This window comes from Petaurus breviceps, unplaced genomic scaffold, assembly GCF_028583685.1.
Source record: "Petaurus breviceps papuanus isolate PSGF00001 unplaced genomic scaffold, PetGlider_PUasm1.0 688, whole genome shotgun sequence".
NCBI classification, from domain to species: domain Eukaryota; kingdom Metazoa; phylum Chordata; class Mammalia; order Diprotodontia; family Petauridae; genus Petaurus; species Petaurus breviceps.
The window spans coordinates 6281188-6306996 of NW_027186457.1; the positions used below are offsets into that span (position 1 = coordinate 6281188).

Below are 25809 nucleotides of genomic sequence, written 5' to 3' on the forward strand. Positions count from 1 at the left end.
GTCCCCCAAATAGGAGTCTAATGTTGGATTCTTATGTTTGCTTTGCTTCCTTTTCCTGGTCATATTGCCACTCAATTACTTTACTTTTGGGCTTTTTGCCACAGTAGGACTCTGCTACCATACAGGGGAGCTTCGTTCCAAATGCTTGGGTTTTCTCAGCTGTCAGAGGTATTAGATGGGTGCCCTCTCTGAAGCCTCCACATGCTCTGGCAAGCTAGACACACACACCAGGACCTCCACCCTATACTGCAATCCAGATCCAAGCAGGTTAAAGCAAGAGCGATTACCTCTCAGACTGGTGCTTGGCCCCCTACATTCTGCAGGCCAGGAGCTGAAGCTGCCACATGGTGCAGGCTGGCTGTGCTGGAGTCTCAGTGGCTTCTAGCCCTGGGGGAAAAAGCCATGCACTCCCACTTACTGGGTCCCAAAGTCCAGACTGCTCTGACCTCTCACTCTGTCCTTTACATCTGTGTGTTGATAATTTTGGAGACAGCCAGAGCTGCTGCTGATCTGGAGTCCCTCCAGCTGGTGGTTGGTCAGGCTTGCCCTGGGGCTAAAGCCTTGGGGGGGGGGGAGGCTGGGCTCGGCTCCCAGAGCACTGCACTGGCTGATTCCTGCCGGCCTGCCAGGCTGTCCTCAGAGGGAGGTTAGCTTCTCCATGTCATTTTGTGGGTTCTGTAGCTCTAAAGTTTGTTCAGAGTCCCCTTTTACATGAATTGGGGAAGGTGGAACCTGGAGCTGCGCAGAGGTCCTGTTTCTACTCGGCCATATTGACAGCTTCTCTTGCTTCTTGTATTTGAATGTCAAATTTTCTGTTCAGCTCTGTTTTTTTATTTTATTAAGAATGCTTGAAAATCCTATGTTTGATTGGATGACCATATTTCCCCCTGTAGCATTATACTCAGTTTTGCTGGGTAGGTGATTCTTGGTTTTAGACTTAGCTCCTTTGACCTTTGGAATATCATATTCCAAGCCCTTCAATCCCTTAACGTAGAAGCTGCTAGATCTTGTGTTATCCTGATTGTGTTTCCATAATACTCAAATTGTTTCTTCCTGACTCTTTGCAGTAGTTTCTCCTTGACCTGAGAACTCTGGAATTTGGCTATGATATTCCTAGGGGTTTTCTTTTTGGGATCTTTTTCAAGAGGTGATTGGTGAATTCTTTCAATTTCCATTTAGCCCTCTGGTTCTAGAATATCAGGGCAAGTTTCCTTGAAAATTTCTTGACAGATGGTCTAGGCTCTTTTTTTGATCATGGCTTTCAGGTAGTCCAATAATTTTAAAATTATCTCTCCTGGATCTATTTTCCAGGTCAGTGGTTTTTCCAATGAAATTTTTCACATTGCCTGCTATTTTTTCATTTGTTTGGATGGGTTTTATAGTATCTTGATTTCTCATAAAGTCATTAGCTTCCAATTGCTCCAATCTAATTTTGAAGTAATTATTCTCTTCAGTGAGTTTTTGAAATTCCTTTTCCATCTGGAAAATTCGACTTTTTAAGGCATTCTTCTACTCCTCACTGACTTTTTGAGCCTCCTTTGACATTTGAGTTAGTCGATTTTTAAGGTGTTATTTTCTTCATTATATTTTTGGGTTTCCTTTAGCAGGCTGTTGACTTGCTTTTCATGATTTCCTTGCATCGTTCTCATTTCTCTCTCCAATTTTTCCTCTACTTCTCTTACTTGATTTTCAAAATCCTTCTTGGGCTCTTCCATGGCCTGTAACTAGTTCATACTTTTCTTGGAGGCTTTTGAGGCAGGAGTTCTGACTTCACTTTCTTCCTTCTGCTCCATGACTTGATCCTTTTTGTCCTTAAAACAGGATTCTATGGTCTGTTTGTGCTTCCTCTGCTTGCCCATATTGCCAGCCAATTACTTGACTTTTGAGCTATTTGCCACAGTAGAACTCTGCTTCCAGAATGGAGAGAGCTATGTCCCAAATAACTGGGGTTTTCACAGCTGCCAGAGCTATTAGGAGGGTACCCCCTTTACAGCCCCCACAAGCTGTGGCTCACTGGCCGCACACTCCAGGACCCCCCCCCCCCCCAAGACAGTGATCCAGATCCAAGCAGGTTAAAACGAGAGCTATTACCCTCTGAATGGTTGCTTGGTCCTGCTACAATCTACAGGCCAAGAGCTCCTGACGCTTCCCTGCTTCTTACCTCAGGGGCACCGCATTCTTCTGTCCACCCCTCTTCCAACAGAGTTCCTCACTGATCTTTTACTTTGTCTTTGGCGTTTATGGGTTGAGAAGTCTGGAAACAACCACAGCTGCTGGTGATTCACTCTTCTGAAGTTTGCTCTGGCTGCTGCTGGTCAGAGCCACCCTGGGGCCAGAACCACAGCTCATGAGGCACTGTACTTGGATCCTGGTGTGATAGTCCCTTCCTGTCCACCTGCTGGGCTTCCATCAGCAGAAGATTTGTCTATCTCTGTCACTTTGTGGGTTCTGTAGCTCTAAAGTTTGTTTAGAGTCATTTTTTTTTAACATGTATTGGAAGTGATTAGAGCGGGAGCTCACGCCAAGTTTGTGCTTCTACTCTGCCATCTTGGATCCGCACACTTCCATAAGTTTTAAATTTTCTCCCCCTCCATTCCCCTCCCTCCCCAAAATGGTATGCAATCTGATATAGGCTCTATGCATACATTCCTATTAAACACATTTTCACATTAATCATGTTACATATAAGAATTATAATGAATGGGGAGAAACCATGAGAAAGAAAAAAACAAAATAGAAAATAGTTTGCTTAACTCTGCATTCTGACTCTGTTGCTCTTTTTCTGGATGAAGACGGCATTTTCCCTCGTGAGTCCTTTGGAATTGTTTTAGGTCATTTGGGGTTTTCTTGGCAGAGACACTGGAGTGTGTTTGCCATTTCCTTCTTCAGCTCATTTTACAGATAAGGAAACTGAGGCAAACAGGGTTAAGTGACTTGCCCTGGTTCACCCAGTTAGTGAGTGTCTGATGCTGGATTTAAACTCAGGAAGATGAGTCTTCTTAACTCTAGACCCAGCTCTGTCTACTGCACCTTTAGCATTGTTTTCATTTCCATTATTATAGTCACCGTGTATGTTGTTGTCTTGTTTCTGCTTACTTTGCTATGAACCAGTTCATGCCATTTTCCCCATGTTTCTTTGAATCCCTCATATTCAACATTTATTATAGTGTAATAGTGTATTACATTATATCCATAGACACAATTTCTTCAACCATTACCCAATCAATAAGCATCCAATTCTCTTCCAGCTTTTTGCTATTGCAAAAATGTAATGCTATGAAAATTTTGTTGGATATGGGATTTTTCTTTCTGTAGCTGATGTCTTTAGGGCATATGCACAGTAACTAAATTTCTGCATCAAAGAATATTAACGGTATATTAGCTTTACTTGCATATTTTCCAGAACTATTGGGCTATTTTACAGGCCCACTAATAGTATGCATATCTTCTTAGTTCAACCCCTGCCCCCAACAATTACTATTTCCACTTTTTTATCATCTTTGCTAAAATATTCATTTATTCCTGTAGTAATCTTCTTTCTGTCCCAAAAGAGTTGTATGTGGAATAAAGATTCATGCAGTTGGGGTAGAAAAGGAAGAAGGTGAGGAGCTAGAGCCTGGAATTAAATCTGTGGATCATCTTAGGAATAAATCATAACATGACAGATGATTTTGTTTTATGCTGGAAAGGAGTGCAGTTTATTTTAAAATGAGTTTTTTGCAATTAATTTATGGAGATCAATAAATAATCTTTCGCTGCTGATGCTGAATAGAAGTTAGAATGGATTTTCTTCTTTTATGAGAAAACCTCTTTCAATATATGCTTTGATTTAGACATTTAAATAATAAGAATTTTGAGTGTACTGGAAGAAGAGAAATTGAAGGTAAAGGCAAGGAGAAAATTTAACATGTATTTGCCAGTTGCAAACTTACTTTCCACAGTGGACAAAATTCTGGTAAAGTCAGCCAGGGTCAGTAGTGGAGGAGTGGGAAGAGATGGGGAGGGAACAAATAAATAAGTAAACCAAGTCAGGGAACTGAACTCTGGTCAAGTTCTGGACTCCTGAGCTTGTTAGATGTGAAGCAAATACTATACTGGGTTCATTTTTGAAAACTAGACACTAGGAAGTTAATCCACTTTTCTTAAATATGCAAATAGGTATTTTAACCTTGCAAGTGAAATCACCATTCCTCATTTCTTCTAAATAAACAAAGAGATTAGGAGATCTAACACATTTAGACTCTCATTCAGCTGCATTAAGGACATACTTTGTCCTTTAGATTAATAGCCACATTCATAAATTTAGGGTTTACTGGATAGTTTCTTCGCAACAGCCAGTAGAGTAAATAGCTCAAATATTATTGTCCTCAGGAAGTTGAGATGCAGAAGATAACATTATATTTCAGAGTTCACACAACTAGCCAGTACTTGAACTCAGGTCTTCTGACCTAGGACTAGTATACACATGGCCTATGGCATCTTTCATGGGAAATAAGAGAATTGAGAATTCAACAAATGTCAGCATATTATTTATAAATGAAAAAGTTTATGTAGAATTTCCTAAGCTTAAGTTTTTCAAACATAGGAATGTTCTGGAATTCTCTTGTATATTTTGGTTTTCAATTTCCCCAAGCCTGATAATGAAAAGTTAAATACTGTAAGAAAGAGCAGAATCCAGTCCCTAGAGGACAGGGGAAGGTCAGCAGTGTGGATTTTGCCAGTCACGTACATTTCTCCTCCTCTTTTCTTTTTTTTTTTTGATGGTTTATTATCATTCTTTCTAGATCATACATGAATTTTATGAGTATAAAAAAAACTAGTGGCCACATTGTGGAATAATTTCCACTTTTTTTTAGAAGTGTTGGTTTAATAAATTTAATGCCTAAGTTATCTGGCAGGTTTTTTGGGGAGTGCTTGCTGGATTTGAAGTCAAAACATCTGGGTTCAAAGTCTGGTTTTCCTACTTATAATCTATGTGATATTAAACTTTCACTCAGTCTATTTTTCAACTAGTATTTATTATACTTAGCATCACTTAACCAATTTTGACCTCAGTATCTTCCTTTATAAAATGAGGGGGTTGAAGTAGATCATTTTGAAGGCCTTTTCCAGATCTAAATCTATTATCTTGTAGTCTGTAATTAGTTATTTTAGTACCTATGACAAGCTTCACAAAATATGCTCTGGCCTTACAGCATGAAACACTCCTTTAATTTGACTTTTTAAAAGAAATCTGCTTGAAGTTGGATGGCAGGAGAGACTCTGAAACATTGCTTCTCATGGGCAGAGACTCAGGAACACCATAAAGTTGCTACTAAGGAAACTGCTGTATGAGGTAGCAAGGGGGTTGGAAGTGAGACTTTCAATTAAATTTGCAGCTAACTGGAAGAGGACCCTAGTAACTTTCTATTATATCTAATTAATCTCCTTTATTAGGTGTTAACTCATTTTTTTCTGTGTTGCTGAATAGGTATGAGTGCTATGAACACCTTTTAAATGTTTATGCCTAGGACAAAGCCCTTATCACCTCACCCTAGTTATGTTTGTGGATGAGGGCAAATGTAGGATAGGGGACATAACACTAGACTTGGAATCAGTAAGACCTGGGTTTGAATCCTGCCTCAGACACTAATTATCTCTATGACCTCAGCAAGTCATTTATTTTCTCTGGGTCTCAGTTTCCTCATCTGTAAAATATGGATATTGGCTTTGATGTCTGCTACACCACCTTCCAGCTTTAAATTCATAATCCTATGGACTAGATAATCTACAAACTCCACTCTTGCTCTAAATCCCTCAGGATTAGGAATAATAACAGCTAGCAGCAGGGTGGCTAAGTGGCACAGTAACTAGAGCACCGGCCCTGGAGGACCTGAGTTCAAATCCAGCCTCAGATATTTAACATAAAACTAGCCATGTGACCTTCGGCAAGTCACTTAACCCCAATTGCCCAGTCTTCCCCCCTCCAAAAAATAATAATAGCCAGCAGCTGCATAGCTCTTTCCATAAAATTCCTCATTTCATCCAAACAACATTGGGAGGCAGGTGCTATTATTATCATTCCCATTTTACAGATGAGGAAATGGAAGGTGATAAAGTTTAGGTGACTTGCCTCAGGATTTGAACTCAAATCTTCCTGATTCCAAGACTAATATCCTAACCATTGTGCCACTTAGCTGCCTACAAATAACTGCCTAATCCCCAGCTATTCTGTTGACAGGAAAAAAAAAATAGCATCTAGTTAAAGAGACTAATTAGGTATAATAGAAAAGTACCAGAGTCTCCTTCCATGCGGCTATAATCCCTGTTAGGTTTTAGTCCATGGAATGAAATGAGGGTTCTTGGGATTAAGTGGATCTCACTTCCAGTGGCATCCTGGGCCCCAATTCTAGAGCTAAGAAGTTCTGTACTGTTTGGTGCTAGAAAGTTTATCCTGGTGCATCTAAACCATTTTTGTCTTCCCTGGCTTCAGTATTTCCATCTATGAAATGAATATATCACTATATATATATTATACAAATTATATATTATTTTATAATATATGATATTATACAAATTGTATATAATATTATATATTATACAAATTATATATGACCAACAATGATCCTAGAATCTCAGAATTAGAAGGGACTGAAGAGACCATATAGTCCAAACCACATATGTTGTAGACTATCCATTCTCTGCGAAACCCACCTGATATCAATGGTCATCCATCCTTCAAGGTGAGACCCTTATAGCAGATTAGTCCATTTCTGAACAGCTCTACTTGCTAAATGAGTTTTTCCTTAAATCAAGCCTAAATTCATCTTTTTAAAACATTATCTTCTATCCATCCATTTTAGTTTTGCCTCTGGCACCAGGACAAATCTAGTCTTTATTCTGTGGGAAAGTTATTCAGCAATACTTGAAATCAATTATGATTTGACCCTTCTTCCACACTCCTGGTTCTCTCTCCAAAAGGCTAATTATCAATAATGCTTTCAAGCTATGCTCATCTGACTTGACCTCAGAATTTTTCACTATCTTGGTTTCTCTCCTTTGAATCTGCTCCAATTTATAAGTTTGTTTTTAAGTCATTTTTCAGCCATTTCCAACTCTTCATGACCCCATTTGGGGTTTTCTTGCAAAAGACACTAGAAGGGTTTGTTGTTTCCTTCTCCAGTTCATTTGACAGATGAGGAAACTGAGGCAAACAGGGTTAAGTGACTTTCCCAGGATCAGTCAGTTGAGGCTGGATTTGAACATAGGCAGATGAGTCTTCCTGACTCTAAGCCCAATAGTCTTATCTATTGCACCACGTTGAGATGCCCAGAACTGAGCATAGTAACCATATGTGGTCCAATTGGAGCAGAGTTTGTCATTGACCTTGAATGAATAAAACATATAAATGGAAGCAATCAAACTTGCTTCTGATGCATGATGTATATAATGTAGCATGTCTACAATGGAAGTAGAAGCATGAATTTGTTTAATTCTTATTTTTGAGTCAGTGTTGGGAGAAAGCACTTTGGCTGATTCATTGATTGATCTCTGGCTGTTCTTATTCCTTTCCCCCTTTGGTTCACTTGGATCAGGGCCAGGTTTGGATGGTATGAACCATGGCTCTTTGTGCTTGAAAGGGTGTATTTCAGGAACACTTACGGAAACAAGGTAAAACAGGGAATTGGCCTCAGAACCAGAAACGGAGACATTGAAGAAGTTTTCTGTAGATCATCAAGTTTCCTTGGCATTGTATGTCTTTTTGTGACAACCGTTCATATCCCCTTTTCCCATAAACTTCCATACACATCTTTTATAGACACACACAGAGTAGAAAATACTGAGAAAATAATAGAAATGCAGTGGGTTCTAATTTTATCCTTGCTTCTCTTGAATTGCTATGTGACTTTAGTAAGTTACGCAATTATTCTGGTATTCTGCTTCCCAAAGCCCTGGGTTCACATATTCTTCCTGACACATACTAGCTGCATGACCACCGTCATTTGTCTCAGTCCTCCAGGCAATTCTTTAAGATGACAAATTACCCTGAATTACTGATCTGACTCCATAGAGAGTCCCCACACGGGGCTTTCCTTACATTGATGCAATCACACATTCAGACCTAAACGAGTAACCTGGGTCATTATCTCTGTTCCCTTTAAATGAAGAATAACAATGATAATAATGAAAATGCCCATATTTTCTTGCTGTTCAAGGCTACCAGGGAAATGAGGGAGCAAATGTCAGCATGATGAAGAACTGTGAGATTATCCCACAAGAAAATCAATAGAAGGAACTGGGAGCATCTAACCTGGAGAAGAGAAGACTTAGGGCATGTGTAGGGAGACCTGCCATCTCTTTTTTAAACATTTGAATGGCTATGTCATAGAGGGTGTAGATTCTAAATTTATGCTATTTGGCTTCGGGGGGAAGAGCTAGCAGTTAAGGCTAGAAGTTGGAGGCTCGACACGAGGAAAACCTCCTAACAATTAGAGCTTTCTTAAAACAAAATGGGCTTTTGAGTTACAGTGACACTGTTAGGATTGGAAAGAGAATCTGTTTGTCACAGGTAAATTTTAGAAGAAGGATCACAAACCTCAATGAGGACAATCTCTCTTCGTGAAAGCTTCATGTTAAGCTTATATAATATAGACAGGTTCATAGGATCACACATTTAGAGCTGGAGTGAACTTTCAAGGCCATCAAGTCTAACTGTCAATTTTACAGATGAGGAAACTAAGGCCCACAGAGGTTAATTGACTTGCAAAGGTCACAGAGGCAGTACCAGTGGCAGAACTGGGATCTCACATGAGATGATGGGACGGTTCTTCACCATCCTGGTTATCCTCATAGTATTTTAAGCTTGAAGGTTCTCTTAGACTGATGGAAGACAACTGGATCTGGCTCCAGCACTTTCACCCTTACCACTGTACCATATTACTCCCAACATGGTTGTATTGCTGATTAGCTAGAAATGCTATTTTTGCCAAAGTTGGATTTAAAGTTTCATTATGGGGAACTGAGTCTGATTTGATGTGCAACAAAGGGGATGAGAAGATGAGATAACTATGCAAATAGAGAATAAAGAAATTAGATATCAGGAAGGAATCCTGAGACCTCTCACAAGGGAGGATTTCCATGTCCAAAGGCAGGTGTATGTGTTAATTGTTAATTCCTCATGCACAGAGAGAAGAGTAAATATGTTGGGGGGAGGGGCTGTGGCAGGGTGTTATGGACAGAGGAAAAACTAAGCGTTCCTCTATGTGTTTGGGAGTGATTCCTGAGAAGACTCAACAAAGTTGGCATGATCCTTGATAACCAATGGGCTTGTTCCCATAGAGGACCATATACACTGAGTAATATTAATAATCTTATTATTAATATTACATAAAATATAAATTATATGTTAGTATATGTTGACATAATTTATTATATATACTATATTAATAATATAATATTTATGTGCATATATGTGTATACATATACATGTGTGCATCTATCTTTCGCTCTCTCTTTCTCTCTATCTATATCTCACATATTATGGTCCAGTCATTATGTGAAGTACTTTGCAATTATTTCTTTTGATTCTGGAAGATAGGTGCTATTTCTATTCCCATTTTACTGAAGAATAACAAAGAAAGCCTATATCATGAGTTGTCTAAGTTATGCCTTTGCCCCTGTAGTCACAACCTGATGAAGAATGAAAGAGGAATGGCTATAAGAGACTATTATTTTTATATCTTTAATAAAAAAGGAACTTGGTAGCGGAAGCATGATTATTTCAGAGGTAGAAGAAGTCTAAGGGGACCAATCGCACCTCCTGGGAAGATAAGTACAGTACATTCTGAGGTTATGCCATGAAGTGGCTCATTTTACAAGCAAGAGGCCCTATGCAGCAGCCAGCAGTACACAAATCAGGCCTCCGGGTACAAGAATGAGATCTGTGGAGATCTCATTACCAATTGTTCTCAACAGATTCAGGGCCTCCTTGCCAAACAAGAGGCCAGTGACCCGACACAAAGTACAAAGTCGTTTGTGATTCCCAGGGGGTATCTTGCCAAAAGCACTTTGCAGAAGAAACCTGACACACGCACACAGAGTGATCATTTTAGGGCTCTCATCTTCAGAATCAATTGGTCTTTAAAAATTCACTGGTCTCACATGTCCTTTTCCAAAATGGTGCTCAGCTGCTTTGGGTCCTGATTTTGTGTGCATTCCAACGAATCTGGGTCTTTGGAATATGACGACATCTCCATGGGTAACAGGAAACTCACTGCCTTTATCTTGCCCCTAAGAAAGCAGAATGAAAAGAGAGAACGTTAGGATTTTGGCTGAGGGCTCAGGCAGGCAGGCCCAATTGGATTATAAAATGTTTAGCATTTTGTCAAATCCAAAATAATAAATGATTAGTACTTATATGATTTTTTTCTTTTTAAAAAACATTATTAAACATAGAATGTCAGAGGAGCAAGACAGTGAAAAGAATGCTAGCTTCAGAGTCAGAGAATATTAGTTCAGATTTTACATCTATTTGACCTTGGGCAGGTAACTGCCCCTCTCTCAGAGCCTCTATTTCCTCATCTGAAAACTGAGGGTATTGGACTAGATGGTCTTCCAGCTCTCAATTTATGATCCTATGAATTTAGAGATGGAATTCAACCTCCTCATCTCAAAGATGTCAAAACTCAGGCCCTGAGAGGGAAAATCACCTGTCCCTAAATTACTTTTGATTACCTATTCAGTAATAAAACAGGAAAATGGCAATGAGGAGTCTGGAATATAAAAGAGAACCAGATACAAGTTCCCACCTTACTGTATGATCTTGGACAAGTCATTTTACTTTATTAGGTGTCTTTGAAGAATGTGGGGATTGGGCCAGATCATTCTAAGATTCCTTCCATTTCTAAATCCGATTCTACTATGTTAGATGGTCTATGAGGACCTTCAAGCTTATGATCCTATGAGGGTAACCAGAATAGTGAAGAACCATGAGATCATCCGAAAAGAGGATCAACTGAAGAAAGTGGAAGTGTCTAACCTGGAGAAGAATTAGGGTATGTATAGGGAAGGAACAAAATCTTTTTTAAGTATCTGAAGGGCTGCACCTAGAAGGTCTAGACTCTAGATTTATACTCCTTGGTTCCAGGAAGAGCTAGTAGCTGAGGGTAGAAGCTGGAAGCTTGAGATTAGGAAAAACCTTCCAATAATTAGACTTTCCAAAAGCAAAATGGGCTTCCTGGGATGGGGGGGGAGGGAGGTTCATGGGGCAGGGGATAGTAGTGATTTTCCCATTACAGAAGTTTTTAAGAAAAGGCTGGGTATTACAGAAAGGATGCATATTCAGGTATGGATGGGGCTACATGCCTCTGAGGTTTCTTCTAAGCCCGAGATCTTTGTTTTTTGTCCTCATGGAACATAACATACTTAAAAAAAATAGTGATAATGATTGGAATCTCCATCCTACTTAAATAATTGTAGGTCCATTTATTCAGACTTGGATGAAAATTATTTGGATGATTATTCTGCCCATTTTGTATTTTACTTGCCATGGAATTATATAAGTTTTGGTACAGAATCATACCAATCTGCTTCTGGAAAGGGCTCAATTCAAATTAATTGCTAATTCTTGACACTTGTGTGGACTGGACCCTCTGCCTGTCAGGGCCATAACTAGGGATATTTGCACTTTGGATAAACTTTGGAGCTTATTTGGAGGGGATAGACATCATTCTTCTGGGGGAAATGGAGGGATCCCAGGTCACTATACTTTGAGGGAAGCTACTACCCCACCTTACCCTTCCTCATCCTATTCCCAAAAGAAGAGGGCTAATTGATAGCTTTCTATTTAAACCTAAGCATTTGGATTTTTCTTTTTCACTGAATTTTGAACTTCATTCACATAGGGAACTCCCAGAGGGGAAATTCTTTCTACCAATGCTGATTTGGTCACACAGCCAGAACATATAAAATACAAGAATTGAACTCAAGTCTTCCTGATTCAGAGGCCAATTCTCTCTACTACTCAAGGAAAGCTGGGAATTGGTGTGGGGAGGGGAGGAAAGGGAGGTAGGTGATGGTGATGGGGCAAGGTGGGGCAGATCATGATGTGATGGGGAAATATTTAATTAAATAATAATTATTAAATTAAATATTGACAATTGAACCATAATAAATAATGCAGCTCTCAAGGAGCCGTTGCTATTTGAATTTGACACAATGGATTTACACCCTACTTCCCCTCTTGTCCCTAGTTATCAAGAATAATTTCACACTTGGCATTGATGAAGTCTGCTTTTTTTGTGGGAGTTTGGGAGGTGGGGACTGGTTATTGAACAAGAAACTTGATTAACTTCTCAATTTGACCTCTGAGAATTGCTCCACATATTACTTAGCTAGTGATGAGTCAATAATATGACAAAATTGTTATTAGTCCTTCATTTTTGAAGAGGACCAATGACATCGTGAAGGTGATGTCCTGATTTATGGGTGAATTGGATTTAAGCAAGTGAGAGCTTTGCAAAGTTGTCAGCCTCGATCTCTCCTCCAGAGTTGGATGCAGGAACTAAAATGGAGGTGAGGTTAAAGAAACAACTTTGGGTCTTAAGAATTTGTTTTTAAAAAATACTTTGATACAGTATAATTAGTTTCCTTTGTAATTTTATGTATTTTAGTTTATGTATTTAAAAACATTATTCTGAGGAGATCATAAGCTTCACTAAGTGGTACACACCCCAAAACTGTTATGAACCCATGCAATACTTTTTTTCTTTTGCTTTTTGGAGGGCAATTTGGGGTTAAGTGACTTGCCCAAGGTCACAGGCTAGTTTTTGTGTTAAGTGTCTGAGGTCAGATTTGAACTAAGGTTCTCCTGACCCCAGGGCTGTTGCTCTATTCACTGTACCACCAAGCTGCCCCCTTCAATACTTTTGGGGAGGGAACTTAAAAAGACTTTCAAGCTCTCCCCATCCCCAACACACTTGAAATATCATGTCAGAGTTGGAAAGGACTCAAGGTTATCTAGTCCAAATCTTTGATTTTACAGAAGAGGAGATAAAAACCTCCTAAAGGTTAAGTGACTAACCCAAGGTCATTGAGTAAGGCTCAATCAACTCTTACAGAAACTGAGATGAAGAGGAGGTAGAGGGAAATGGAGACCCACTCTCCTAGACTCTCATAGACAATGTTAGGACTAGAGAAGACCTTGAGTACAAATCATCCTGATGGGGTACCTGGGGTCTAGGTCAATTTGTGAAACCAACTTGTGAAACCAGTCTGTGAAATTGTAACTGCAATTTGTATTGTAAAATTGTTATCTGTAAAATTCCTTTTCCCAACCTCCGACTCTGCCCCTTCCCCCTATCTGCACTAGGCCTAGGCAACACCTTGGGACTCCTTTGTTCTTACTTAATCCCTCATGTCTCCTCCGGCCTGGCCCAAATCTTATCTAAACTATCTATTCACATTCTCCTCTTGGTCAGCTCTGACCTTTGTCTATGCATTGAGGCCCCTCCCGTCAGGCCAGCCCTGACAATGGCAGCCCTACCCTTTAAAAGTAAAAGCATGTACCCCTCTCACTCGCAGGTCTCCTAAAGGACTCTTGCCGCTTCTCATGGAAGTGTAGCAGGTCCCCTAAAGGACTCTTGCTCGCTTCTCATGGAAGTGTAGCAGGTCCCCTAAAGGACTCTTGCCCGCTTCTCATGGAAGTGTAACAATAAACTTCTACAACTCTCACTCCAATTAAGCCTGAGACCTTGAATTCTTTCCAGACGATATTGCAGGTTTTCTGGTCTTGGATAAGATCAGAATATCTGCTGAACCTTTTGGGATCCCGTTTACCCCCCATCAATCCCTTCATTTTAAAGATGAGGAAAGAGAGATCAGTGTTGGGAGTAGGCATAGGTCCCAGTTCTCCTAGACTACAGTCTAGAGCTCTTTTAACCAGGTTTTTGAAATTTGACTTCCCTTGGGGAGACAAGGGGATTGACCTTTTAGTAGCATAAAGTTCCTGGAAATAAATTTCTGCTACTGAGAAGGCTAAAGCTGGGGGATCACTTGAGCTTGGGAGTGCTGAGCTGCAGTAGAATCAAGTGTCCTCATGCTCTGTTCTGCAGGAAAATTGAAGCGATTGGGATGGCAAAGCTTTGTGGGGTGGCAGAGGGATTCCTGGGAAGAATGGCGTTCCACAAGGGGCTGGTTACACTTCTGGAATGATGCTTTTCCCCGAGTGAAGGTTTATTCTTGTCAAAACAGTATTTGGTTACTGCTTACACAAAAGGAGGCTCAGCAGGTTTCAGATGCTGGGCTTTGCAATGGACAAAGGAGGAAGAGGCTTATTTGAATGCACTTAATAAGTCGTCTAGAAGGAAAAGGAAGAAACAGAGCTCACAAGTACTAAGCTGTCCTGTGGGCATGCCAAAGGTTTTGCTCCACTTTTTCAATAATAGAGTTTACTTTCCTTCCTTTGAAGTAGAACAAATTGGAATATTATTCAAGGAAGGGAGGGAGGGGATGGAAAAGAAGAAAGGAAGAAAGACAAAAAAGAAAGGAAGGAGAGAAAAGAAGGAAAAAGAAAAAGGGAGGAAGGGAAAGAAAAGGAAAGAGAAAGGAAGAAAAAAAGGAAGAGGAAGACAGGCAAAGAAAGAAAGGGAATAGTGGAAAAGTTCATGAAGAAAATCATAAGAAACTGAAAAATTCATAAGATTAAAATAATCAATCCAAGTAAATTGATTCTCAGTATTTCTTTATAATTTCTCTTGAAGGTCATTAGTACAATAAATGACTCTACCAGACAGTAGGATAGATAATGATCCGATTTGAGTTATTTGGCCATTTAACCTCCAGGAAAGCAATTGGAAAAATAGAAATGACTACAACTTAGAAAATGACTTGTATAGCTTAATAAAATTGTACTGATCTTGTGCTTTCAGATGCTTAGTTGTCATTCTCAACTCATGCATAGAGTGGTCAGACAATATATGGTCACTGATTAAGATTGAGCCCAGATGGCATTCATTTTTAATGCAAATGTCACTTAGTTTGTTCTTTCAATTATTGCCAATATCCTACTTAAAATGGGTTGAGTTCCAAAATTTTATTTTGTAATTTGGAAGAAACAACACTGTGAATGGTGGTTGAAACTAAAGTCTGAACTAGTCATACAAAGCTAATCTATAGTTCAACGAGAAGGACCTGGGGAGATTCCTCCTTCCCACCCTTTCTCTTCTGGGTGCCTAGAGTGTTGTATGAAAGGAAGCCAAGAACTGGGGTGTGAAGACTTCTTGTTCTCTCTGGAGGTCTCTGCAAAAAACCCATGATGTGAACCTATTATTTAAATTATATATAGTCCACAGTTCTAATAATCCATATTTTTTCCCGAAATCAATACACACAATACAATAGCAACACACTTTCTCATAAGATGAATGAAAAAAATAGCTCCTATTTATGGGCAGAAATTGAATTATAAAGTCTGAAAACAATTAGCAACTTTCTGTAAAACTGAGTTCAATATTTCAAAGATCCTCTCTTCAGCAAAATAGGAGAATTGACTCTTAAGGTAACCAATATAAAATGAATTTTAAAATCAGTATCTATCAACATTTACTTAGCCCTCTGATATTACACTTATGATCTCTAATTTAAGACAGACTTTTTCAAACAATATCCTGTATGTTATTAACTTTGCCTCTATACAAGGGCCAGCAAAAGCTTTGGGACATAACAAATTAGCAGAAATGTCATTGGGTTACTGTTTCTTAACCTCCAAGATAGAACTTCTTATTTCATCATTTTTTTTTTAAACAAGTGGGTTTTTTTTTGTGGAGTTTAAAGAAAAGTTGCCAGCCCAAATCTAGGTTTTCTGAATTTGGAGTCAGGAAACTTGAGTTCAGATCTCTGTGACTTACTTAACCTTGCTGGACCTCATTTTCCTCATCTGTGAAATGGCAGTGTTTATTTATATGATCTCTGAAATTCCTTCCAACTCTATGATTTAGAAAATCCTAATTTCTTGTCATAGTGAAAAATGAAGTTTGTTCACTACCTTTCTTCACCTCTCTCAAAGCAGAAAACTCTTCATACTTGACTTCTGGGTTGGAATGAGTCATGGTGGGTGTCTTCCTGGATCATTTTCAATTTTCTCTTTTGGTAGGTCCAATTTTTAGAGCTATTTCATTAACATGAGCTCCTCGAAGGCAGGGGCCATGTTTTTACCTTTCTATCTCTGGTACTTGGAAAGAAGGAAGGAAATAAGCATTTATTAAGTACCTACTGTATGCCAAGAACTTTGCTAAGCACTTTACAAACATCTCATCCAATCCTTATAACAACCCTTTATCATTATTATTATTATTATCCCCATTTTTTAATAATTGAGAAGACTGAGGCAGACAGAGGTTAAATAAATTTTCTAGGGTCACCCAGCTAGTAAGTATATGAAAAGATTTGAACTCAAGTGATATTATCTCCAGGCCCAGCACTCTATTCATTATGCCATGTAGCACATTGCTTAATAAATGTTTGTCGACTGATTTACGTGATCTCATACATTGCCAGAATATATATATGTGTGTGTGTGTGTGTGTGTGTATGAATATGCATATATGTATGTGTATGTGTGTCTGTGAGTGTCTGTGTGTATATAGATAGATATGTGCGTATGGGTATGTATGTATACATACATATATGTACATAATATATTACCTGCACTTAAAAACATGGTCTTGAAAAGTCCTTTTATTAGAGGTGTTGCTGGTAAAACAATCCGCTGCAAACCCCTTTCCATCTTCGTTGACTGGCTTTGTAACTGGAGAGCAGGCTGGTGATTTCATTATTCCCTGGGCTTCTAGAATTCTGCTGCTCGGATGTCTTTTTCCCGATTTATAATGCTCGTGGGCCGCAAAAGAATGAACAGATGAGGAAATGGTATAGCGTCTAACGGTCATGATATTACCTGCATAGCAGATATCCGTGAAAATAAAATCCACCCATTTAATTAAGTCCACAAATAACATTAAATTTCTGGTTTGGACTTTGTCAAAAGTCAGACATAACTGATTAAAGGGAATATTTCACTCTGGCATGAAATGAGTGGCCTGGTCCGGTGGGAAGCCTTCCAGACTATTTATCTGGTAACTTGGGTTTTAATCTGGTGTCTAGCCTTAGTTTGCTATATGACCCGAGGAAAACAATGAATTTTGTATCTATTACTAGAGATAAAGGCTATCAAGAGCCAGCTTGGTGGTATGGTAGAAGGAGAACAGGGCCTGGAGTCAGAATGACCAGAGTTCAAAACCAGCCTCAGACACTTCCTAGCTGTGTGACCAAGTCACTTAATTTCTGTTTTCCTTACTTTCCTCATTTGTAAAATGGGGATAATAATAACACCTTACCACTCAGAGTTGTTGTGAGGATCAAAAGAGATAACATTTGGAAACAGCTTAGCATGATAATCTGGCACATATTAAGTGTGATATAAATATTATTATTATTATGCAACTTCTGTTTGTCTCAGTATTCTCATCTGTAAAATGCAGATAATAATAGCACCCATCTTCCTGGGTTGTTGTGAGGATCAAATGAGATATTTGTAAAATGCTTTGCAAACTTTAAATACTATATAAATGCTAGTTATTGTTTTCATTCCTCTTTGTATCTTTTATTCATGCAATTCATGCAGTCCATCAGCATTTTGTTCCCCATTTGTAAGGGAGGGAGTCTATTTTCCCTGTAACTAAGGGAGTCTGATTAAAAACTTGAGTGAATGATGACTCGGATGATGGTGATTATTGTTCTTATGTTCTTATTGTTGTTATGACTGGCATGTGTATAACACTTTAAAATTTGCAAAGCACTCCCTTTCCCTATACACACAGATAAAATATATATTTTATAATTATATATGCACAAATATAATTTAATTTACTGATCATAAGATCCCCGTGGGTTAGTTACCATAGATATTATTATTCCCATTTTTCTGATTTACTGAAGATGAAAGGTCCAGAGAGATTTAGAGGCTTACCCACAATCACACAATTCTCAAGTATCAGATGCAGGATTTCAACCCACATAGGTGAGACAGTGGATAAAGTTCTGGGCCTGGAGTCAGGAAGACTCCTCTTCCTGAATTCTAATCTGACCTCAGACACTAGCTGTGTGACTCTGGGCAAGTCACTTAACCCTGTTTGCCTCAATTTTCTTACCTGTAAAAAGAGCCAGAGAAGAAAATGGCAGACTACTCCAATATCTTTGCCAAGAAAACCCCAAATGGGGATACTACTAAAAAGTGACTAAAACTCTGTTGATGCCAAATCCAATAATTATTCTAGGATACCATGATTCCTGGAAATAAATGTGATCCATTTCCTTCTGCTGTCCAGATAAACAAGATCCATCCTCAGACTCATCTGTGTATAGCCATTCCCATTTACATATTACAGCTCTTGGTTTTGAAAAAGCATTTTACCCACACATCTCATCTGGTGTTAGGTAAGAGCTGGAAAGGGCCTTCAAGATTAATTAGTCAAAGTTATTCATGCTACTGATGAGGACAGGAAAGCCCAGAGGGGCTGGTGGTTGCTTGCCCAAGGTTTCACAGCAGAGCCAGGATTAAAACCAGAGTAATTTTTCTCCTGGTGCAGTGCTATTTCAGCCCTGCTGCTTCTCAAATCACTTTAAAAGGCTTTCTCTCTCTCTCTCTCTCTCTTTTTTTTTTTTTTTTGCTTTTTGGAGGGGGGAAGGCAGGGCAATTGGGGTTAAGTGACTTGCCTAAGGTCATATTGCTAGTAAGTGTTAAAAGTTAAAAGGCTTTCATCTGATGAATATCATTATCCCCATTTTACAGACAAGGAAACGTATTTAGAGGTTAAATAATCTGCTTGTTTGAAGTGGTAGAGTTAAGACTGGGTACCTAGGTCTACTGACTCCACACTTGATATCTAAGTATTCATATTATCCAAGTAACTTACTTAGCAATGATATACCAGACTGTACTGTCATTGGGAATGTATTCAGGCATGTGGGTAAGATTCTTTACAGAGCTTTTGTGAGACCTTGTGCAAGCCCACTTCATAGAATTGTGGATTTAAATTTGGATGAGACCTCAGAGGCCTTTTAATCCAACCCTCTCATTTTACAGACGTGGAAACTGAGTGTCCCTGGGACATTTTAGCAAATTGCCCAAGGTCAAGCAGTGGTTAAACTAGAATCTGAATCCGGGTCTCCTAACTCCAGAGCCTGTGCTCTTAAATTTTGCATCTTGCATGCTACATTTTTATAGGACATTTGAAATCAGATGGTTTTTTTTTTTTAAATCTATTTTTCACATGTCTAGAAAGAGTTGGTTGCTTTTTCTCTCCCCAGGTCTACTGGGGGATGTCTTTGACTGCCCTGAAAAAAGCCTTCAAGATATCTTTGATTAACTACCTGCACCTAAAAGCCCAGCAGAGACTGTTGTGTAAAATATGAGGCAAATAAAGTCTCCTATTTGGGAAACAGAGGGCTTTCTTTGGCTAAAGTGCATACAAGTGGGAAGCAGAATGAGAGGCATGATAGATACCTTTGGGTTCCTTCATGGCCAGTGCAGAATCCGCTGAGACCGTCCTGTGAATGGCTATGGGTGCGGTGACAGGCTCTTCTACTAGAGCATTGGACTTTCTGGTTCCCTCTTCTCTGTATCCTTCCAATTTATTTTCCCAACCAGAGGCCCTCTGGCTGGTGAAATCCAGCTCCACTCGGAGGGCCTTATTCTCCCTTTCTAGCTTGTTGATCTCAGAACGCATTTCCTGGATGACCCTCATGAGCTGGGTATTTCCTTCCATTTCCTTTTGTCAGCTGTCCGCTGCTAGTAGTTTGGGGGTAGTCAGGTCACCTGCCGCTCCTGTTTCTGACTGAGATAAGGCACCTTATCAGGGTACCCGGCTACTCTTGTCCTTAAACTCTCCTGAACAATAGATGTCCTCCCTCCCTGTATCCAAGTCAATGCCATCTTTCAGCACTTGGAGGGAGCTAGGATTCAGTTATCAAGGTACTCTGAGGGTCCCCATGATTTATTCATTTAGGGTTTCAATTTTCAGGACAGAGCTTTTCTTCTGATCATTTCCTTTCACATAGGTCCATGGACTCAGGATTTTTACCCTAGAGCTAAAGAAGGAAAAAGGTCTTCACCCTCCCCTAAATTGTTAACTTTTTAATCTCTATGATTTAATCTATCTAAATAGGGGTTTGGGTTTAACTTGGGGCCTACAGTCCTAAGGGGTCTGTAGATAGATTTCAGGAAGTCTATGAAATTAGAAGAAAAAAAATACATCTTTACTTTCACTAACCACTGACTGAAAATTTAACATTTCCTTCAATTATTTTAGAATTATTATTCTGAGGAGGGGTCCAGATTGCCTGCCAATGAGACCCATGACACCAAAAACATTAAGAATCTCTGGTCTATAAAATACCTCAGTCCTTCTCCTACTTACCTCCAGACCCAATTGTGAGTTCTCCTTCCCTGCCTCTGCTTATCTACCAGAGGACATTTTCAAATGGCATCTCCATGGCCAAATGCTTCACATGATTACCAAGCATGTCGAAGGAGACATGGATGAAGACTCTTCTCATAAAAATGGTTCATAGCTTTATTCCCATGTGATGAATTATTAATCTTGGCTCTGGGCATTAAGGAATTATGGCATCTTTAAGGGCAGAGGAACAAAAAGTACATGAGTATGATTGAAATGTGATGATGGTGATGGCGAACACATTGGTTATGAAGAGGGCCCAGGTAGAGCAAGATGGCACTCTTGGGCATCTTTACTCTCTCTCCTCTCTGTTGATTCTATGCAGAAGGCTTGCCAGCAGGGCAAAGAATGCCTTCTGAGACTGTAAGGGGAGACAAACTCCACATTAATCTTGCATGAGGAAGGAAATGGGATCTGAAGCACAGCCTTCATTACTTCCTTCCTGAAAAGGTTTCTTTGTTGCAAATGAAAAGCAAGAATCTTAAATGAGTACCATTTTCAAGAACAGCATGTTTTTGGAAACTCCATGAATATTTAAACATAGAAGGCCTGTTTCAGGATAGAGATAGCTTTACCTTAGCAGTATCTGGGTGGTGCTATGGTGCACAGAGTGCTCACTGGACCTGGAGTCAGAAAGACCAGAGTTCAAATCTGGCCTCAGATATTTACTAAGTGGTGCAGTGGATAGAGTTCAAATGTGGCCTCAGACACCTACTAACCGTGTGACCCTGGGCAAGTCACTTAGCTCTGTTTGCCCCAGTTTCCTCATCTGTAAAATGAGCTGGAGAAGAAAATAACAAACCACTCCAGTATCTTTGACCCCAAATGGAGTCATGATGAGTCGGACATAACTGAAAGAACTGAACAATAACAACACTTAATAGCTATGTGACCATGGGCAAGTCACTTAATTTGTCAAATGAAGATCATAATGCCACATACCTCCCATGGTTGTTGTGAGAATCAGATGAGACATTATTTGTAAAGAGCTTAGCACAGTGCCTGTAATAATGTAGGTACTTAATAAGTACCTGTTTCCTTCCTTTGAGTAGCTGTAGCTATGAGGGAGTGATAGAGCTTTAGTCGGACCCTGAATCCTGTATCTTCTCCGATTTGGAACTGAACTGAGAAAGTGATTTTTCTGTCTCTTCTTTCTGTTTTTTTTTCTTTCTTTGCTAAGCATTGGGAAATCAACATGACCTTGTGGCAGGCATTGCAACTGTTTTGTAAAAATAGTGGGGTATAGTATATTTTAGGATGATAGTTAAGGATTCTATTTTCATTACACAGAAGTCATTTTAAACAGATTGTACATTTGTTTCTGAGTTAATAGTTCTACTAGTCTCTGTGCTTGGTAGTTCATCTTATAATAGATCTCAATGCTTGCTGTTGATTTTGAAATTCTGATAACCTATATGCTTCATGCTCCCTCTCTCTTTCTGGAGGAAAATTGAATATTTATTTTATGAGGTTCAGCTTTACTGATATTTTATGTCAAGTCCAGAAGTTTTGGCTTCTGACAGATTTGGTTTATTAGCACCTATATAAGGGTCTCAATGGTGGCTAGGTGACACAGTGAATAGCTGGCCTGAAGTTGGGAAGACATCTTCCTGAGTTCAAATCTGCCCTCAGATACTTATTAGCTGTGTGGCCCTGGGCACAATCCTGTTTGCCTCAGTTTCCCCATCTGTCAAATGAGCTGGAGAGAGAAATAGCAAACCATTCCAGGTATCATTGCCAAGAAAACCCCAAATGGGGTCATGACAAGTCAGAAATGGCTGAACAACAGCAAAGGGTCTCAATAGCCTCTTCACCTTGCTAAAAGATGAAGCCCCAGAGGAAGCTCAAATCTTGAGTCATCTGGTTAAAGCAGGCCTGTGGTAACTGCTGAAAGACTCTTTTCCTGAAGGTGGGGAGCTGCCCATCAAGTAGGCACCACTTCTCCAGGTGTTCCCTCCCTTCCTCCATCCTTTGCTCTCCTCCAGCATGAATCAGTGCCAGTTCCCTGGACTAGGCTCCTTTTTCTTTCTCACCAGTGCCTGGTCCTTCTAGAACCAGATAACCTTATAATGGAATTGCATCCTGGATCTCCATAGGAAACAGGTTCCATTATTCCCAACTGCCCCCTCTTATTAGATTTCTCCTCAATAAAACTGCCTTGATTTATTTTCTCTTTGCTGACTCTGTCATGCTTTCTAGTACACCATTTTGAAATCTTGTACCTCACTCATACTGCATTGTGGAAGTTTGGCCTGACTCCTGAGACTGTTGAAATCACAAGGCAAAAGGGGAAATGCTGTGATGGGGTGCCATTGGCTTTAACAAGATTGGTCTGGGAGCAGGAAGAGAGTCAGAAATGTTTCAAGGAAATAGTATTGACTCCAAGAACCTTCTTCCAATTCTAAAGGGAAATTATATTTTATTATCCTTTTATTTTATTGTTATGTTTTTTTTTAAGCAATTGGGGTTAAGTAACTTGCTCAAGGTTACGTGGCCAGTTATTTTGTGTGAGTGTTAAGTATCTGAGCCCAAAATGATCCCAGGTCTCCCAACTCTGGGGCCGGCGCTTTTACTCACTGTGCCTCCTGGCTGCCCCTTATTGTTATGTTTTTAAACTTTAAATATTAGATTTTTATGGTTTCTGAGTGTTTATTGCACTTTCAAGAAGGAAAACCTTGAACCTGTTGGACTATGGCAGAATTAGCCTTAGCCTACAACAACCTGATATGGCATGATTTCAAAGGCCCAAGACCTTCCCTGCAACCCTCTCCAAATATCTCACTCACAGGACCACCAACAATGCCTGAAATTCTATTCTTAGACATTTATTCTTTGGAGTTAAATTATTTCTTGTTTAAGAACTTCTTCCAGTTTAAAATGAAAATATCTTATGGGAGCTTGTTCATTGATCAATTTAATTACCTATTCATAAATTCAACATTTATTAAATGTCTACTAGATGTGCTAAAGTACGATGCTGATTCCTCATCATGGTGTGGAGAAAATGCTCAGTCTTTTAAGGATCTGCCTGCAGACTACAGCCCGTGGCAGATCACACTTAGCTGGAAAGGTTTCCACTAAAGGCTTGGTCAGTGATCCTTGTGGAGTGAGAACAAAGCTATTTTTGAAAAGTTTCGTGTGAGTAAGTTGTTGTTAGTTCCTCTTTATCAAAAAAGAACAGGGTGATGTCTTGACTCGCCTGTGAATTGGATTGCACAATTGCACAAAGTGGTCAACCTCACTCTCTCTTTCTGAGTCATCAAAGTCTAGTCACAAGAGAAAAGTCAAGATGATTGGAGATGGCCCAGGATGCAGAGGAAGACCTTGGCTTCTTAGGTGTCTGACCAAGCTCTAATTAGGGTGGGGAGCCTACAGTTTGGAGGTCACATGTGGCCTTGAGGCCACAGGATCCCCACTCCTGCTCTGCAGTGCTTACTTCAGTTGCCTTTGCAACAAATTGTTTTCATCTACCCATTGCCCCAGAGAAAGCCTTCACATACTTGGGGTAGACATCTTCCCAACTTACCAGCAGGTCAGAGGCCCATCAGCTACCCTCAACCTTGTTTAGCCCAGTCTGCCTAGATGGTTTTACTGGGGTGTGGTTGCTGTGCATGCTACAGCTTTTTGGAGGCACAGTGACAAAGCATCTTCACTTTGACCTTGAAATACTTGAATGTTCTTCCACCAACTCAAATAAACATGTTTAAGCAATCTTCCATTAGGATACCATGTATTTGTGACTACCAGATTTCATGGCGGTACAGGCTCCAGTAAAGACTTTTCCAATATGGGAACCTAATACCTCATGAGTTAATTAAATTTCACTTATCATTCATTTCAGTAATTTTTTGGTTGTCTGACTCTGTGATCCCATGTAGGGTTTTCTGGGCAAAGATATTGGAGTGATTTGCCATTTTCTTCTCCAACTCACTTTACAGATGAGGAAACTGAAGCAAACAGGGTTAATTGATTTGCCTGGTGTCACAAAGCTAGTAAGTGTCTGAGGCCAGTTTTGAACTCAGGAAGACGAGCCTTCCAGATTCCAGGCCAGGTACTCCATCTATCTATCTCTTTATCCAACTTAAGATGCTTCTAATTGCTCAAGCAAACCTAACATTCTATAGAAATAAAATTTGTACCCCCGGAAAGAGTTGCTACCAGCAAACAGTTTTCCTTTAGCACCCTGATTATTTTTTTTTCCTTTCAGTTTGACTATTCACTTCATTTTTAAATTATTTTTGTGGTAGCTAGGTGATACAGTGGATAGTTCACTGGACTCGGAGTCAGGAACACTGAATTAAAATCTAGTCTCAGACACTTAATAGTTGTGTGATCCTTATGTCTACCTCAGTTTCCCCAACTGTAAAATGGGGATAATAATAGCATCTACATGTCAGGGTTGTTGTGAGGATTAGGTGAGATGATATTTGTGAAGGGTTTTTCAAACCTTAAGGCACAATATAAATCCTAGCTGCTACTTACAATTATCATCATTCTTACTCCTCCAACATTGTTGATCTACTGATGGGTAAGAATCTCCCTGGATTCTCTAGGAACTCAAACTGAGAAATTCTTTTATATTGTACACGTGTATCTATTGTCCAAGGACCAGCCCTAGGTAAATGGAGAGATGCTCATTGGTAGGTTGGTTATAGGCAGATTGATATTGACCACAGCAATTAACAACAAGGTCTAGAGGTCTTTTGCTCTATGTTGTTGAAAATGGCAGCCATACTCATGAAATTGTATGGATTGTTGAAGCATTAATGCATGTGAAAGTCACCATGATAGGAGCTGAGGATAAAGAGCTAAATTTGATCAAGGCTGTTCTTTCACAGAATTTACAAGAGAATGAGGCAAATGGTAAGTGCTCTCAAATAAGACCGAGGTCAAATGTTGTGAGAAGTTTGAGAAGACTGTAATGTAAAATATTTTAAATCATCATTCATTAGCACCTTTGCTTCATTAGTCAACCAGAAAATTTATTAGCTGCCTAGTATATTCCTAACATTGTTCATCTGATAATAGAATTAATTTAATTTATGGATCTATATCTGTAATCTTGAAGAGAACAGTTGATAGGGTTGGTTTTTGCCACTTGGCAAGCTGTCACTGGGGAGATTCATGTTTCAGGTAGGGGTTGGCTTCAGATCTGCAGCACAAGACAGAATTTACTCTTTTGGCTTTTCATCATGGCTCTCTCTGTGGATAGATGACTTATAGTACCAGGAGTACTATGACCCATGTTCCTCCATTCTTCAATCTCTTACATCAGCAACTATTTGGAAATTGCCTGAATTTTCTCATCTGTAAGATGGAG

General features: G+C 39.5%; 1 protein-coding gene and 1 long non-coding RNA gene across 2 annotated transcripts in view; one reads left to right on the forward strand and one right to left on the reverse strand.

Moving 5' to 3' along the window:
* LOC138174339 (uncharacterized) overlaps positions 1-25809 on the forward strand; it is a 117087-nt gene that overhangs the window by 47547 nt on the left and 43731 nt on the right. The gene's annotated exons all lie outside the window — the stretch shown is intronic.
* Positions 10137-19799, reverse strand: CCDC195 (coiled-coil domain containing 195). The gene is made up of 3 exons (XM_069104395.1): positions 19538-19799; positions 16681-16930; positions 10137-10269 (listed from the first exon to the last, which is right to left on the reverse strand). The coding sequence occupies exons 1-3, from the start codon at positions 19797-19799 to the stop codon at positions 10137-10139; spliced, it is 645 nt and encodes a 214-aa protein (XP_068960496.1).